This window comes from Plectropomus leopardus, chromosome 2, assembly GCF_026936395.1.
Source record: "Plectropomus leopardus strain MGB_pleo_1.0 chromosome 2, ASM2693639v1, whole genome shotgun sequence".
Taxonomy (NCBI): domain Eukaryota; kingdom Metazoa; phylum Chordata; class Actinopteri; order Perciformes; family Serranidae; genus Plectropomus; species Plectropomus leopardus.
The window spans coordinates 6,002,188-6,018,965 of NC_142177.1; the positions used below are offsets into that span (position 1 = coordinate 6,002,188).

At 42.0% G+C, this 16,778-nt stretch overlaps 1 protein-coding gene across 10 annotated transcripts in view; it reads right to left on the minus strand.

The window, feature by feature from the left end:
- Positions 1-4,266: 4,266 nt before the first annotated feature.
- The window catches only part of frmd4ba (FERM domain containing 4Ba), a 59,497-nt gene continuing 46,985 nt past the window's right edge, over positions 4,267-16,778 (minus strand). For 2 of the 10 annotated variants that reach the window (XM_088083495.1, XM_088083468.1), the window contains exons 12-24: positions 15,884-15,960; positions 15,187-15,331; positions 13,415-13,556; positions 13,182-13,315; positions 12,981-13,097; positions 11,924-12,152; positions 11,694-11,750; positions 11,457-11,592; positions 10,693-10,857; positions 8,762-9,522; positions 7,897-8,032; positions 7,298-7,534; positions 4,267-5,360 (exon numbers count right to left, since the gene is read on the minus strand). In XM_088083495.1, the coding sequence (XP_087939621.1) occupies position 5,360; positions 7,298-7,534; positions 7,897-8,032; positions 8,762-9,522; positions 10,693-10,857; positions 11,457-11,592; positions 11,694-11,750; positions 11,924-12,152; positions 12,981-13,097; positions 13,182-13,315; positions 13,415-13,556; positions 15,187-15,331; positions 15,884-15,960 (2,337 nt within the window). In that variant the 3' untranslated portion in view covers positions 4,267-5,359. Of the gene's footprint in view, positions 5,361-6,795; positions 6,945-7,296; positions 7,535-7,896; positions 8,033-8,761; positions 9,523-10,692; positions 10,858-11,456; positions 11,593-11,693; positions 11,751-11,923; positions 12,153-12,980; positions 13,098-13,181; positions 13,316-13,414; positions 13,557-15,186; positions 15,332-15,883; positions 15,961-16,778 lie in introns of those variants that run through there. The other 8 variants (XM_042499059.2, XM_088083479.1, XM_088083470.1 and 5 more) reach the window with 8 other exon arrangements.

A 16,778-nucleotide genomic window follows, 5' to 3' on the forward strand; every position in this document is an offset into this window, starting at 1 on the left:
TATAACCATTCAGTGTCAATGAAGAAACACACCCAGAGTGAAATCTGGATGTGAGGGATATTTTCATCTAAACATTTGAACTTGACCAGCATTGTTTATACAATGCTAAAGAATTTTTCTTTTTTGGAGCAATGACTTTTCCTGCGAGAAAATGATTTCGTTTTCAAGCAGGAATTAACTGTTTTGGGTGTGATATGACCTTTTTCCAGGTGGGCTGATGTGTTATGCTGAACCATATCAAGGCTATTTTGGCACCTGGAGCTTTGAGAATGTTATTTCTGTTTCAAGAAAGAAATTAAAAGTAAATTCTAATAAAACCTTGGCACAGCATTAAAGGCAGGAATCCATTTCTATGAAAGTTGTCCCAGAAAACAACACCTGAAGGACATGGGTTGCAGTTTGGGGGAACTAACAAAACACTGCATATGTCCAAAAGGCTGAAAGCTAAATCTGGCTGTTTGGTTTCTAAAAGGTGGTGTGGGAATGACACTCCCCGCAGATATCCACCAGTTCTATCAAAATGAGAGACAAATTAAAAAAACAGGTCCCACAACCAGAGTAAAATGGGAGTCAGTGAACAAGGGGGAAACAAAACTGACACACAAATAAAGAATCACACTTCCAACACACACTCAACTCAGATTTCCACACAAAACAAAAAACACAGAAAGCCAACTGCAGGTGTTGACTCTCTGAAGACACACAACCAACTGAGCAGAGAAAAGCCAACCTCCCTGTATAACCTCCCAGCAGCGGACTGCAGCAGCTGAGGAGAACATCACAGCTGCACACAATAGCTCCTGATTAGCAAAGAAACCTGGGACCTGGATTTTGGATCTCTGTGGATCTATGACCATAACAGAAGCACATAAAGCCACTTGGGTGGAATACACACAAAAGTCATCAGTTCTGGCAAACACTTTTCTACTGCAAAACACACCTTGAGAATGGCTTAAAAATAAATCGCTGATAAATCACAAATTACATCCCCGTGACTACTATAATGTGTTGCATCCATATCTGTTGCACATATTGAAAACATCTATGCACGTTAGATTAAATGTGCGTGGTAACTGGTAACATTAGCATAGTATAAATCACAAACATAGAACTGTGTGGTTTCATACTCACTGGAAAAAAGTTGCCTTAAATTTGTGATTTCCAACTGGTGGGTCACTGATGAATTCAGTTGATTCTTGCAGTGAGTTTTATGTCTTGGTGTTCTAAGCTAACACGTTTACATTTTGTGAACAGCCTTCAGTGTTTAATGAATTATTCTAAAAAAGAAGTACAGATTTTTTCTTGGTTTGTTTCTTTAGATTTCCACTTGTTCTTGCAATTTCATTGCAAAAACAAAAAACAAACAGCTAAAAACATTGCAACATGCATTGCAATTTTTTTTTTTAGAAAAAGCTGCCTTCTAATTGTGACTATTTATATTAGCTGGTTGCAAGCTCTGTCCTCTCAACAATTCCAAAAAAAAAAAAGTTGCCTGCTGCGGATAAAAATGAGTGGTGAAACTGAACCAAAAAGTTGTGGACCGCAAATCCAAAATACACGGAAGCCCTAAGTGACCATACATACATCTTTTTTTTTTCTTTAATTTTCCCAAGATAGTGGGATCATTTTCTCAAGATAGTGAAACTGTGTTTTTCTGGGATAGCGACATAATGAATTTAAGGTCTCCAGATTACAAAACAATACCGTCATAGTAAGCTATTGATTTAAATAATTTAATTGAAACATCATAAAGTGAAGCAATGTCAGGAGTGGTAGGATATTGACCACCGCAGTCATCTACAATATTGATTAGAGCAACTTTGACTTGGGAATCAAAAAATGAAACAAGACCAGATGTTTTATGACAGCTTTTGGAAATCTTTTTTTAATTCACTGTTATGGATCAAAACATGCCAAAAACATATTCAGATTTGAGCCCTGAGCTGCTGTTCATATCAGAGTTTTGTGTGTGGTGTGTTTAACGAGGGCAAAGTACACAGGAGCCTTTTTGTTTATGTAGTGGAGTGTCAGCTGGAGCAGCTCGGCCTGATGTCTGGCTGCAGCTGGTGTGAAGCAGCAGAGACGGAGGGAGACAGCTGGATCCAAAGCGCTCCCCCTCTCACACCGCCTCGGGTAAAAAGCAGAGGAGCTGGAAGTGTCTGAGACCTCCTCTGAGTGGAGCAGAGCCGCTCAACTGTGGCCTTCATAAAGAGGCAAGCAGAGGCAGGATCCTTGTGCTGTGGTGGGAAACGTGTCCCGGCTCAGAAAGGAAGGAAAGGAAAGGAGGTGAAGGGTTAAAGCACAATCTGCGGGGGAGGCATACATGTGTACAGCAGACTTCTCTGACAGGGAGGGCTGGGTGCCATAAACACTGGCTTGTCATTCACAGGGGAGGGCAGAAGAACAGGTTATAGCCCATAATGGGTGTGACAGCTTTAAAATACTGGTTTGGTCGGTTTACGGCATAAGGACACAGAAAAACCAGCTCGGCGACACAGCGGGCGGTGGGAACACGCAGCAGAGCGACACAGCTCTGCAGCAGGAGAGCGTGTCTAAAAGCAAAATTCAGAATTCCCTCTCATCGTGACTGATTGCAGCTCTGCAGGCATTCTTACAAGCTCAAAAAACAACAAAAAACAGCACTGTAGCCGGTACTCTGCGGTTATCTTTCCAACTATAATCTGCCTCCTTGAATGCACCGCAGACCAGTTACATGTTGGGAATGTATTTTATGTGCTTCAGTTGACCAAGACAGCCGTCCTCAGCCACTGTGACAAAGCCTGCTCATGCAGCAATAAAATGTAAATGAGAGACTTGAGGTTGTTTTCCTCTGTGAGTGGTGACACTGTACTTTCTTTAAAACTCCATTGCATTAATTGAAAAGACAGAACAGACATTCCATTAGCCGATTTAATGGATTTAGGTTTAAATCCCGTTTTCTTGCACTCAGATGGATGAGATTGAAGTTTCCCTGAGAGGTTTTTAAGTCTGTATAGCAGGGATGCTCCAAATGTGACATTCTGGGCCGATACTTAAAATAACAAATTGGCTGATTGCCAGCACTTAAGTTTTTTTTTTTGTTTTGTTGTTTTTGTTGTTTATTTTACCTTTTGTGCCAGGAAAACAAAGATACCTGCATAATTTTAAAAAAAATAAGGGATCTGTTTTAATTCTTTGAAGCCTGAGTAAATTGGTTTGATTTATTTCAAGAGCATGGGGAGGAAACAATCAGCAACTTAATAAGACATTGCCCAAAAGATTTGAAAAAAAAGTTTAAAAAAAAGAAAAAAAAATGACCTGAAAATAAGCAAAAGAAAATCGCATAAAAGGATGCCTAATATAAAGTTATTTTATATATTTAATTTAATTTTTTCCCTGTGATATATTTTTAAATTATTGTAAATATAGTTTTCTGTTCGATTTTTTCCTTTTGGGGGGTAATTTTCTAATAAAACTATTTTTTGGGACATCTCTTACCAGTTTGTCATTGCCTTTTTGTGTTTGTGTTCAAAAGAAATCAAACCAATTTTACAGGTTTTAAAAGGGTTAAAAACTTCATTACATTATCTTTAAATAAGCATAAATGTATTTAACAACTCTCTTTAAATAAAGCTACTGCTTCAAAAGCCTTTCTATATTATAATTTCCTGTCTAATAGCTTTTTTATGTTGCTGTAAAAAACATCATATTCCTCCTTCGAACAACCAAGTTTCTCCCCCAAATTTAAATTTCACAAGATTACACGTGAACACATCATGATAACATTATAATTTACTTTCACTCAATATTCATTTTTACTTAACAGAACTTAAAAGCATCATAATGTAACTCTATGAAGCCTGCTCCCAGCTTTCTCATGGGAAACAGGGTGCGTTCCCTGACTCACTGATAGCAACTTTACTGAGTCCCTTTGTCCCAAAGGCATCCTGAATAGGGCTGCAAATTGTAAGAACTTTCCTTAATTAATTGGTAAAATGAATTTGAAAAAAAACATAAAAGCTTTACTTGTTTCAAAAAACACCATATACGTTTTACACTCATTTAAAGCTCATAGCAGCATATTGCATGTTTTTGAGCATTTCATAACCTGCACGTGGTACAACAGGAAAACACTGACCACTGCATAGGTAAATCTGACCTTATTTTACCTTATTATCAGGTGATGGCAGTCAACAAGGGGAATATCAACTGATAGCGATTTTCGACCAATAAATCGGCGCATCCCTTCTACTATTCTTATCAATACATATGATCTGCAAACTGAACTAATTCAAATGCTGATTTTTTTTTATTCAAACAGATGCAATTATACAAATTACTAAGAACCAGCTTAACAACAATTGCTTACTATATATTACATGCTTTTCAAATACATAAAAATGCTCTAAAAAAAAAAAAAAAAAAAGACGGAACCAGTGTATTTACAATACCAACATTTACATACAGCTTCATTCTCTTGAGAGAAATTGGGAGCACCAGTCCATGATTTCCAGCATGGATAAAATAACCATGTTCAAATATAACAAAACAAAAGTGGATCTTCTGTCTTCCTGCAGATGTGGCAGTGATATCAAAGTTGGTGACTTCCAGTAATACTCAAATGGTGACAGAAGTACTTGGCTCAGTTGTATTGTAAGTACTGACAGTGAGACATATTGAATACTTTGTAGATGACAAACCGGAGCACAGTGTGGTAGTTCCGAGCTACGCTGTGATAAAACTGGTGACTGCAGAATGTTCTAGGAAGTAGCCATCTCTGAGACTCATTTTTAATGAGTTCAATCCTTCATTTCGATAATGTCCTTATCAATCTTTGTCCAATCCTTCATGGTTACAGTGTTTGTACGTGTGTGTGGCAGAGTGTTGTTCATCACGGCTCAGTATCTGCTCGCAGAGACGTCCTCGTCCTTGCGTCTCTACAGAGAAACACGGTTTAGTTCCCTTTGGCTATACCGCACAGTCCACAGCAGGTCCTGGTATAGTTTCAGTGCATAAGTGCCATCACCACAAACACTCGCAATCCAGACATGAAGACGCTCCGTGGGTTTTTTTTGTTAAGGTTTAAATCGAGGTTGTGGGTCATTTTGGCGAATGTGAGAGAATTTCCCTTACGCGCTGAATCCCACAGAGGCAAAGTTCCTTCATTCTTTGGATCCTCTTGAAAAACAGGTAAGTGCAGTCTAAGGCACAGTGACACCTTGTCAAGGTGACAAATTCATACAGCACCATGACACACAGGCAACTACACTATTGTTCCAGGTTTTGAGTCCTCGTGCCAGTAAATCTGGTCCTCCGGCTCCAGGTTAGTGTGCATTTGGTTACTGGTGTGAGAGTCCATTTGGCTGACGTCTATGTAGGATCTGTGTCAAACACACAACATTGAAACACATTAGACAGGATGGCATATTGGACGTAGCTTCAGACGGGTTAACCATGAGTTCAGAATGATTTGACCGTGGGCTGTCAAAAGCATCCCGTCATATTTCAGCTTTGTTGTGCTGAGATCTAGAAACTAAACTGGAAGAAATACAAGAGACATTGAGCCTGTTTACACCTGGTATTAACATGCGTTTAGGTGATCTGAACACACGTGGACAACAGAGACATATTGCTGTTCAGACCTCTGCCTATCATACAGTAAATCTCTGGCTGACCACATTTGTTTAAATTCTGTCACTGTCTGCATTACTTATGTTAGAAAGTCACAGTTATTAGGTCTACACTCTCCCAAGATGCTTGCAAGCATGTTAGCAGCTGTGATGGCACAGCTGGAGATATCACTGTAAGCAGAATTCAACACATCCTTTTGTCCAACTCATCCTAAAATGGGCAAGTTATCAAGTGTTGCGCTGTGTCGCGCTGTCACCAGAACTACCACCGCCTCCTGCACTGATGACGTTATCCTTGTCGGGGACGCATCAGCGTTTACTCGGACTGGGCGATATGGCTTCAAAATAACATTGTGATAGTTTATGCTACACTGCGATTCATGATATGTATATCAATATTTCAAAACCTCCTCTAAACTAGAAGACTACGAAAGTGACTACAGTGACAATTAAGTTAAATTAAGTATTTTAACAATAAAATTAAACAATGAACTGTGATAATTATATGGAGTATTGATATAATCAAGTTAAATGAAGTACTGTTGTAATAAATATAAAAGAAGTACATTTCTAACAGTTAAATAAAGTACTGCTCTAAAATAATGTTATAATAAAAGAAGTATTGTTATAATAAAATTAAACAAAATACTGTTATAATTAGATAAATCAAAGAGGAGCCACTGACGCTTTTATTTTGAAGCAAACGGCTAATTGAAATTGGTGATGTGTTTGCTGTGAGCTTGAAGCTACTTGTCAACAGTTGGTTAATACAAAGAATATATTTAATGTATCGCAAACCCCTAGCGTTTACATTTCAAAAGATATGTGGTAACACTTAATCCAATCACCCAAGACGCATGTTAATAGCAGTTATATACAGGCTCATTCATATATTGAGTTACCTCGTGTGTTTCAGGCTCACTAATGTCAGTAAACCCAGGGTCAAACATTCTCACCCAACAAAACAGCAGATGCACACAAACATTATACACACACGCGAATAGCTTTCAAATGCGACAATATTCAGCGGTCACATTTTCTTCCTCTGCCACACGAGTGCTCCCCCACCACCACAACACACCCAGAATAAACAGCCAAAATCACGCAGAGTGACATGAAATGATTTGGAGCTTTCACCATCACCATGATAACCATGTGGGCAAGTTTTTACGTTCTCGTCTCTCACCCTTTCTTCTGTGCTGTGACTGATTACTGGGGGGGGAGGGGGTTAATTTTTCCTGGTCAGTAGCAAAGGCAACAGCACCGCGCCTCTCTAAAGGCCCCACAGGGCACGCCATCCTATCACAGCTCCGCCACTGAAACTCTGGGGGACATCTGCGCATGAGAGGGGGGGGGCAAAGGTCAGGGGTGAGTGGCAGCACATGGGCAGGGAACCTCTGTGTGGGCCGAGAGGAAGGCAAACAGCAGAGGAAAAACAAACAATGGCGAGGCACACTGCGGAGAAATGTGACCACTGGATGACAATATGCCAGCTGGAGGAGGAAGTAGAGCAGCCATGTTTGTTTTTTTTTTTGAAGAAGCCATGCAGTTACCTTCTCATACATGACAATGACATATCAAACATCTCAAAAATGCACTTCAAAACATCGACAAGCAGACTAAGGAGTCATGGTGCACACAAACTGAAAGAAGCAGAAGCACAGGCTCCGGCCGGCGCTGTTACTTACTATGAGCTACCTTTAGTAAAGGACACCTTACTGTGCCTGTGCCCTCTGGAGGATTGTGGCTGCGCAGGGCTGGAGGCCACCTGCCTGACCCGAACACCCGGGGAAAAGGAGGAGGAGGGGAAGGAAGAGGAGGGCAGGGAGGAAGTGGAGGAGGAAGAACTAGCGGGGAAAAAGGCACAGCGCCTCTGGCCATCAGGGCTGTGCCAGGAGCCCTTTAAAAGCTGGGAGGCGCCATATCTATAAGAGAGCAGGGGCCAGTGGACAGTTAAGGAGGAGAGCAGTCTTAAGCTCTGAGGAAGAACCAACTGCTGGCTGCACAGATCCTATAATCCTACTGCTACACCACACTGTCATCTAAGCTGATGGCAGTTCTCTTATTTCTTAACTTAAGGGTGAAGTTGAAGAAAAGGTAACATTAGCTACACGTCAGTCCACAGTATTGTTGCGTGTCAGGGATAACTAAACAAAACAGCAGCTTATATGTTCTGCAGCATCCATTCTAGGTAATTAAACAGTAGCGCTTAGCCCTGGGGATAAGGAGGATCAGTGAGTGACTTATTGGATAAGGAGCTGAGTTGAGGCCAAGTTTTTTTTCTCACCTGTTGTGGGCGGAGTGGCTGTAGGGGGTGGTAGTGTAGGAGTAGGACTGCGGCGCGTGCATGGGCATGTTGTATTCCGACATAGCACCACCACTCATGTGGCTGTGCCAGTTTGCACTGGAGGACACCGAGGACACTGGAGAAAAAAACAATGAAAAACAGTACAAGTCAGCAGCTGACCCACCTACATGTGAGACCACGGTCAACAACATAATGCACTAGAAGCTGTAGCACCTGAGCCATACTGCCTGCATGTGCATCCCGGAACTGGATGTGTTTTTTTTTTTTTTTTAAATTTCGGCATCCTTGTAAACAGTTAAATGCAACCACACTGTCAGCATGAGCAGCCATGTTCAGGCGCTACTTGGCTGCTGCTCAGCAGCAACACACTTGTTTTTTTCTGTGTGACACACACAGTTTTCAGCAAAAATAGATGGTGAAAATGGTCTTTTTATAATTATTTTGACTCTATATCACCTGAAAGACATCCTGAGACATGAAGAAATACAAATATATCTGTTTTACTCAATCATCCCTTTTCCCTTTTTTAGTATAAAAGCAACATCTCTGTCAACAGAATCCCTTAAGATGTTGACAAAAGGCATTTTACTGTGAAACATTTACAAGACCGTCTTGTTGACATTCAGGAGCGTACACAACTTCCTAAATGAGTGAAGTATGTGCTTTTAATTTTGGAAATGCAGTACTTTTAACAGTCTGAAGCTCTGCAGCAGCGCTGCAGCAACAATGCTGCCAGTGCGGACATCACTAGTGTGCAGGCTGCAGATGTTCCGTAAGGTTGCTATCATGCTCTGCTCACGTAAGCAGTGTGGCCCGGGCGTAATACACGGTGCAGCAGTCTAACCTGAGGAGTAGGCAATGTTCCTGTTGTTGTGGCTGTAGGGTGAGGGCATGGTCTGGTAGCCCAGGCTCTGCTGGGAGCCTCTGTCGTAGTCGTAGTTGTATGCCGCCTGTTTGTGTGCGGCGTTGCGATGGTACCATCCTCTCAGGTGTTCAGCCACCAAAGCCTTCTGGATGTTCTTGCCGACCTGCTCGTTGCTGCGGGGCACCTGGCGGTTCCTGGGTGGCCGCAGCGTGGCGTACGGGTTCTGCGACATGCCGTCTATTTCATCGTTACTGTAGTGACTGTGCATGTCGTGACTGTGATAAGCAGCCGTGGCGTGGTGATATGAAGGATTGACGTTGTAGTGTCCCTCCATTTCGTTTTCGTACATGTAGACTCCGTTGGAGTAAGGCTCAGGTTCTGCGTAGCTGGGATAACCTGTCACATAGTAGGCTGTCGTGGTGGGTCTGGCCCGTGGCTGGTAGGCGTAGCAGCGGGTGTCTGGCTGAGCCAGGTTAGGCATGCTGCCTGTGTTGGCGTACATGTCTTTTCTGTGGCGGCCGCGAGCTCTGCGCCTGTGGGTGTGGTTACCGGGGGCGCTGTACTCAACGCTGGACTGGCTTGTGTAGGAGGAGCCGTCATCGAGGACCTCAGTGCTGTTGCTGCGTCGGGCTGGGGAGAAGGTGAATGTTGGCACGGTAAGTTCGTTCTCTGTCAGGAGCTGAGACTGGGACTCCAGACTGCCGCTGCGCTGGCGCAGATGTTGTGGAGCATCCTCTGATCTACAAGTGAAAAAAACACAAATTTTAAAACCTGTTCTCCTTTAAACAAATATGGAAAGAATCCAATTTTCTTCAGATCTGTCCATGTGTTCCTACATGCTGTTTTTTTAGGGCTGCAACTATTATTTTCATTATTGAACAGGGTCTCTCACACATTCATTTATTTATGGCGGCCGGCCAAGATTAAAACATTTGCCGCCATTTGTTGATTTTATATATCTGGAGCTGGACCTTTCAATAGGAGCACTACTGGATATATAACACTACTGGAGTACATATAAATATAAATATGAATATATATATATATATATATATATATATATATATATAGATAGATAGAGAGAGAGAGAGAGAGAGAGAGAGAGAGCGCACTCTGAGGACAGAAGAAGCAGCAGAACGACAGGGTCAGTTAAAGTAAAACATGATTGTTCACTGCACTGGTTCTAAAAGTGACTGACTGGATGGACAGATCAATTATGCACCCCTCGACTCAAACTCCTTAAACTGCTGCTGTGGAAGAAAATAACTCATGACGAGTTCTGCCTGTGCTGCGAGGGAATATATTATGGTGAAAAGGGGAGAAAATCCTCCCCCTTCTTGCCAGCTAGTGTCACACATAGATTCTAATTCTGTGGAAAACACAGCTTAACACACAACCTAATCTTTTGATTATTATCTTGATTAATCGATTCGTTGTTGGGTCTTTAAAATGAATGAATGAAAAAAAGTCAGTCACTGTTTCCCAAAGCCCAATATGATGTCCTACAATGTCTTATTTCGTTCACAACCCAAAGATATTCAGTTAATTGTCATAGAAGAGTAAAGAAACCAATATCATCCACATTTAAGAATTATGAATCAGAGAACTTTGACCTTTTAGTCTAAAAACAATTACTTAAATCCATTAATAAAATCATTCAAATTTTTCGATGATTAATGTAATACTTGACATTTCATTGATTAATTGTTGCAGCTCTGTTTTCTTCTTAATTTATATATCAGCAAAGTGTTTTTGCAGAGATTTGTTGACCACAGCACAAGTGCACATCCAGGTTGCTTGCACAGCATGATCAGTATCAGTGTAACTGGCTCTAACAGCTCTTGTTGAGGAAGATGTGTGAGAGTAAAATGTGAAAACATGGGAAATACACAGATGAAGTTGGGTCCTACCTGAGCTGGGTGCTGCTGTAGGCATTGCGGGTGAGCACAGGGGTGGGGGGCATGCTGCGGGCGTCACGTGGCTGTCTGGAAGCCGGTTTAAATGGGCTGCTGTGGCTTGATAAGGCATCGCGGTGACTGTAGTGGAGTGATTCCTGGACTTGGCTGTAATTTAATCTGGAACACAAACAAGAACAGTGTTTGCAGGGCATTCCCCTCTTTTGGGCTGAGCTTCTGATTGAGACTAACACCTCTACCCTCTATTCATTTTCTCCAGACACTAAAGGAGGAAAAAAAAATCTTGCTTGAATGCAGCACTCTGGTCATCACTTACACCGGAATGACTGCCATTACATAGTCCAATGATCATTCTTTTCATGCAACAGCAACCATTATGACTCTTTAAAACAAGATTAAATCTCTGAAGCTGAGGGCTTCACACATAACCAGAATAATTTTGTAAACAGACGTGAAGTAGCTGCCATTAAAACAAAGTTTCCAGGCCCACTTTCCTGTCCCTTTTCCCCTCAGCTTTGAATTGTTGCCTGCTCCTTCACAGGCAGCAACATGTTCATTTCCATCTATTTTTAAAGCCATTGCATTTGGCTGATAAGGGGGAGATTGTTGGAGAGGCAGGAAAAGGAGGGAGGAGGTGACTGCAGGAATGTAGCTCTGGGTCGACTCTGCAGGTCTGTACTAGCTGCATGTGCAAGGCATCGAAAAAAACAACTGTCAGAAACACACTGGATATTCAAATATTAATGTCAGCTGTATACCTGCTGTCTGCATGCTGGTCATTGGCAGAGGCCCGTCTGTCATTGTTGTAGTGGATGTCCAGTGTTTCTGCATGGTGCGGTCTTGGGGAATACTGGACTGATCTGGAGCGCTGCCTCTGGGAAGTGAGCTCATCATCTGGGAGATGAAAGTGATTGTTTAGTTAAAAATGATCTAAAATGCATGGAGCAAGGAGTGAACAAAAGCACAGTGAGCACAGCTTTTGTCTGGGCACTTACCATCATCCAGAGTGAGACTGTCAGATAGAGAGCTGAGGTCTGAAGGGTTGACATCATCTGGTGACAGAAGAGAGAAAATGGTCCTCAGAGACGCCTCTGATATTCCACTTTTCAAAGAAAGTGACAGACTTTTCAATTATTTACATCTTGTCAAAAATAATCCCATGAATTTCAAGCTTTGATTTTCCAGCCTATCAAGAGTTTGAACTGCGGTTGTTGTTGACATCTACCTGCTAAGATCAGTGACGCTCTCTGGGTAGGTTTCTTCCCTTTCTTGATCCTGTAGGCGTTGATCTCCCTCTCAATCTCCTCCAGCTTCCTCATCGCGTCCAGACAGTTGTTTCTCCTCTTTTTCTTCACCGTCTTGCAGAGGTCGCCCTCGTTGGACAACTTGATGGCTGCTTCCACTATCTTTTGCTGCAAGGCGAATCTGCTCTCCAGATTCCTTAGATGTGGGTCCTGCAGGGAAAATCACGACACGCACAGTTAACGGGGAATTTCCCAAAAGTAAAGATAGTTCCTGTCAGCAGCAGAGCTCTAAATAAAGTCACGGACTTCAAACATCTCCAAGACACAATATGGAATTGATCTAAAAACAGTCACTTTTAGTTCACATTCACATTTCACAAGTTCACATTTATATTCATACCCTAAGTCATATTTATTTTCCCAATTCACTTGCTTTGCTTGGGAGCCAATTTTGCAAAATGACATGAGGCCAGGGGCCAGTCGCAGCAGCCTCATATCTGTTTCTAGAATTTTAGGACGTTTCTAAGATTGTAGAACATTTCTGAGATTTTAGGACACTTCTAGGGTTTTGGAACGCTTCTCGGATTGTAGGACGTTTCTAGTATTTTAGGACATTAGGGGCTTAGCTAGGTCCTCTATCAGGGGGTGCAGGGGATCCTCCACTGGAACTTTTTTTTGATAAAAAAAACTTTACTTTGTTTTTTGCATTCTGGCACCTTATGTATACTATAAGTGCAAAAGCAATTCCCAGTGTGAATCACTTTATTTTTAATGTGAGTTAAATAATGATTTGGGGGCCACCTGGCACCCTATCAGGGGTCAGATGTCACCTGCAGGCCATAAGTTGAGTATCACTGAGCTAAAACACTCAAAGCATTACATAGTGAGTCTCAAAACACATACTAAACTATGAATCCTCATTCCAACAAGTCAAATGATCTAAATGAGCTCCAGATAAACACAGTGGCGTAACAACTGTGTTTCAACAACATGCTAAATTACACAACAAAAACATCACACTACACCTGCTACACTAACCTCATCATAGGGGAACATGTCATCCAGCTTGAAGGCCGTCCCAACGCGGCGGCGTACGTGAGGAGCCTTCTCACCTGTGGCTAAGGGATATTCTTTAGGCAATCTGCCAGTAAGCTCCTGCAAATGAGAACAACAATCAACAGTCAGCTGAAAATGTTTTAAAATATCACTGGAAAGTCACAGAAAGAGAGAGACACTCACAGCTTCTCTCATGCAGATTTTCTTCAGTTCCTCGAGTTTCCGCGTCAGTGTGTCTTGAAGGTCCTTTTCTTTCTTTTTCAACTCCGCCACTTTTTCTTTCTTCTGTTCCTCGCTGACTTCAGAGTCAGCAGAACCTGGAGTAAGCGCACGTCAGATTAAATACAAATTATAGCAATAAATCATCACTCATCACTCTAATGTGGAAGCCATTAGCTGATTAACTCTCTGTTTACCGGCTGAAATGAGGCTTCCGTTGCTGGCCATGATAAGCTGGTCTCTGCTCTCGATGCTGGAGAGTTTAGTGATCCGTGGAGCGCAGATCTCTGTCAGGTCCATGGCAATGTCTCCTGTACTCCTGGTCGTGGTCATCTTTGACTGCAGAGGAAAGAAGAGACAGTTAGGAGGAGGAAACAGGGACGAGGAGGAGGGAAAAGAGTGGTTAGGAAGGGATTGTGAGTACTTCATTTTAATGATAGCGCACTGTGATAGTGGCAGCTCCATTTGCATGCTCGGTACTCCAAGCGCACTGCTCTCTCATCAATCAGCGTGTGCTCTATTCCTGGATGAGCACTGACACACCATCTGCCTTTGAGGGAGACAGTGGCTGAATAACCTCATTTGACTGCAGACACACACACACACACACGCACACGCACACGCACACACACACACACACACACACACACACACACACACACACACACTCATCCATCTCCAACACTAACTGCACATCACACACTGCTCATACTGTATAATAGCCCCCATGCTCAGCAAATATGCATCATAAACACAACACATGGATCAAGAGTGTGTCTTAAAGGTATCGCTCGCACAAGGACCTCCGCTGTGAACACACTGTGCCTTTTCCTATTTATTCTTAACAATGCAGTCATAAAGAATATGTATCCCTTCCAAACTAAACACTTCACATCTTATATGGCAAATTGTAGTTTACTTTGAATGTGATATGTTTCCTTTTAAGCCACAGCCAAGGCAAAAATAGACTTAATAATAGGCACACCTACTACCACTATATCATTCTGCCTACCAAATCCACTAATAAAAATATTTCACTCACTCAGCAGTGACAAACTCCTGTGATTTTTTTAATCTAAAAGAATTATTCAACTCCCAAATGATCATTTGTATGTCAATATAAAATGTCACCCTGTGTCACCTTGAATTTGTGCAAATGTTTTTCTATAGTTTTGCTGTTCTTACATGCAGACTCACTTTACTCTAATTTGTCAAGGATTTACTACTTTTTTGGATTCTTTGGAGGAATGCAAGTCAAACAATGTTTTTTTTTCACAAATTCAACATAACACATGGTAAGTAATTAATATAGAAATAATCATTTTGGGGGGTGAAGTATTCCTTTGGGCTTCTGAACCGCCTGTTTTTCTGGTTAAAAATAATTATTGTTAACTAACGATGCAACAATTTCCTTAAATCAGCACCAGGCCTATTTAAAGCCTGCCATATCTCTTTCTCAAGCTTTTACATGATTCACAGGCATGGGGCACACATCAGGCAGTGCATCACATGATGACCACTCATTACTACGACATGCTGTCACACTTGCACAATAACCTTTTAAAAGAGAAAGACAGCTTCAGTGTTTTTTAAGCTGCCTAAAGTCTTATTTTGGTAAAAACATTAAACTGATAATATATATCATCAACCTGAATTAACTTCATAATCGGGTCGTTACTTGACAAACTGATCACTGAAGAACACAAGCACATTGTGCACATCAGCCAATTATGTACTCCTCCAGCAGCAATGTGACCTCTCCAGAACACACACACACACAAGCATGCACACATGTACACACACACTCCCACCCAGCCCTGATCTGCAGGTGTCTCACCTATGCAGGTCACTCGATATGAGGCAGGGTCTCTCTATACAGGTCAAGATTTAGATTACTGGACTGTTTCTACATTTGTATTGGCAGGGAATGTGACCAAAGTTGAGAGAAGTGACGAGAAAACAGACATACACTCACTTTGCTTTGCTTCCTGTCCAGATAGAACTGGTGTTGACTGATGGCCATCACCCAGATGGTTTTAATCAGAGAGTGGCTGGCATACCATGTGTGGATAACCAGCCCAGTCTGCCCGAAAGTTCGCTTGGTCACTGTTCTTCTGTAGAAGAGAACAAGACAAACATTCAGTCCTTGTGCTGATCCAACAAGCAAATCTGTTCGACAGCAATACAAACAGCTGATGGGAAATAAACTAGGCTTTAATTAAGATTAAAAAAAGATGTGTTAGGCAAAGATAAGAAATGAGTTCTTAGAAATCTTTTTCCAATTAAATTTGTGGGTGTTTGTGTAATAATAAGCTAAAGCAGACGAGCAGCGACATCAAACTCATTTTGAAAACAGACAGTGGGATTTAATAACAGCTTAGAGAGCCACATTAAAGCCAGTGAGAGAGGCAGAAGCCTTAGAACAACCTTACAATAATAAAAAGGCCATTAAACAGCAGGAAAACACTCATTTCACAGACAAGCTCTAACTATTAACATGGTGCCCTAAATGGGCCGGTGGCTGCAGATGCCCTTCACAGTGTGTAAGGTGTGGGATAAGGACATCAGAGGCAATCAGCAGCTAAAATGGGAACACTTCAAAAAACAGGGAAAGCACCTATTAAGATTAGTTCAGATAGATTAAGCACTTTGTCCGTTTCTCTGACCTGTGTGGGTCGTTCACTTCTACTGCAAATTTCTTCTCGCGGAAATACAAATTCTCTAACTGCTTCCACTGATAGAGCTGCAGAGAGAGAGACAGTTTGGCAGAAAGAGGGGGAGGGGAGGGGGAGGGAGACATTACACATCACTGAGTACACAAGCCAACACAGGACTATTGATTAAAAAGTAGATTTGCACTACATAAACAGAAACGTCATTTGACACGCAAAGGCAGTAAAACGCACATCGGTTTACTCGGAAAAGGTAGAAGCTTCCCAACCCGCTTTGTTTCAGCCACAGCAGCAGGCCTTTTAGCACCATTTTGTTCTGGTTAACTTGCAACATTAGCAGAAACAACATACCAGCTGAAGCTGTGAATGGGGCTCAGCGGGGCCAGCCAGTCAGGTGTAGGAATTGGAGCTAACACAGGAGCAATTACAATGCTGCTGCAACTGCAGGGAGCAGAATGGTGCTAGGCGGCAGGCCAGTTTCTCATTTCAGAGGCAGGACTTCTCTGTGTCAGAATGAAACATCTGCTCCACTGATACTGGGATCACTAAACAGATTTAGAGCCACTTGCCTGAGAACAACTCTCCCCCGCTCTTGTTTTGGAGGAAAGAACAGACACTGCATAACAGTGGGGCTGAGATTAATGTAGGAGAACATTTATAAACGCTGTTTTACCTGATACCATCCTAAAAAGTAACCACAAACACATATAAAAAAACTTGCACCCGGAGAGAAACTGCGGGAAGAAATCACAATAAGCTGACACATCTCCCTTCCCGCTAGGACAAACATATTTGCTGAGCGCATATTACACCCCACAAACCAACTACAGCACATTACACATCTTCCTTTACAACACCATGGCTCGCAAAATGACATAGTACCTCACTA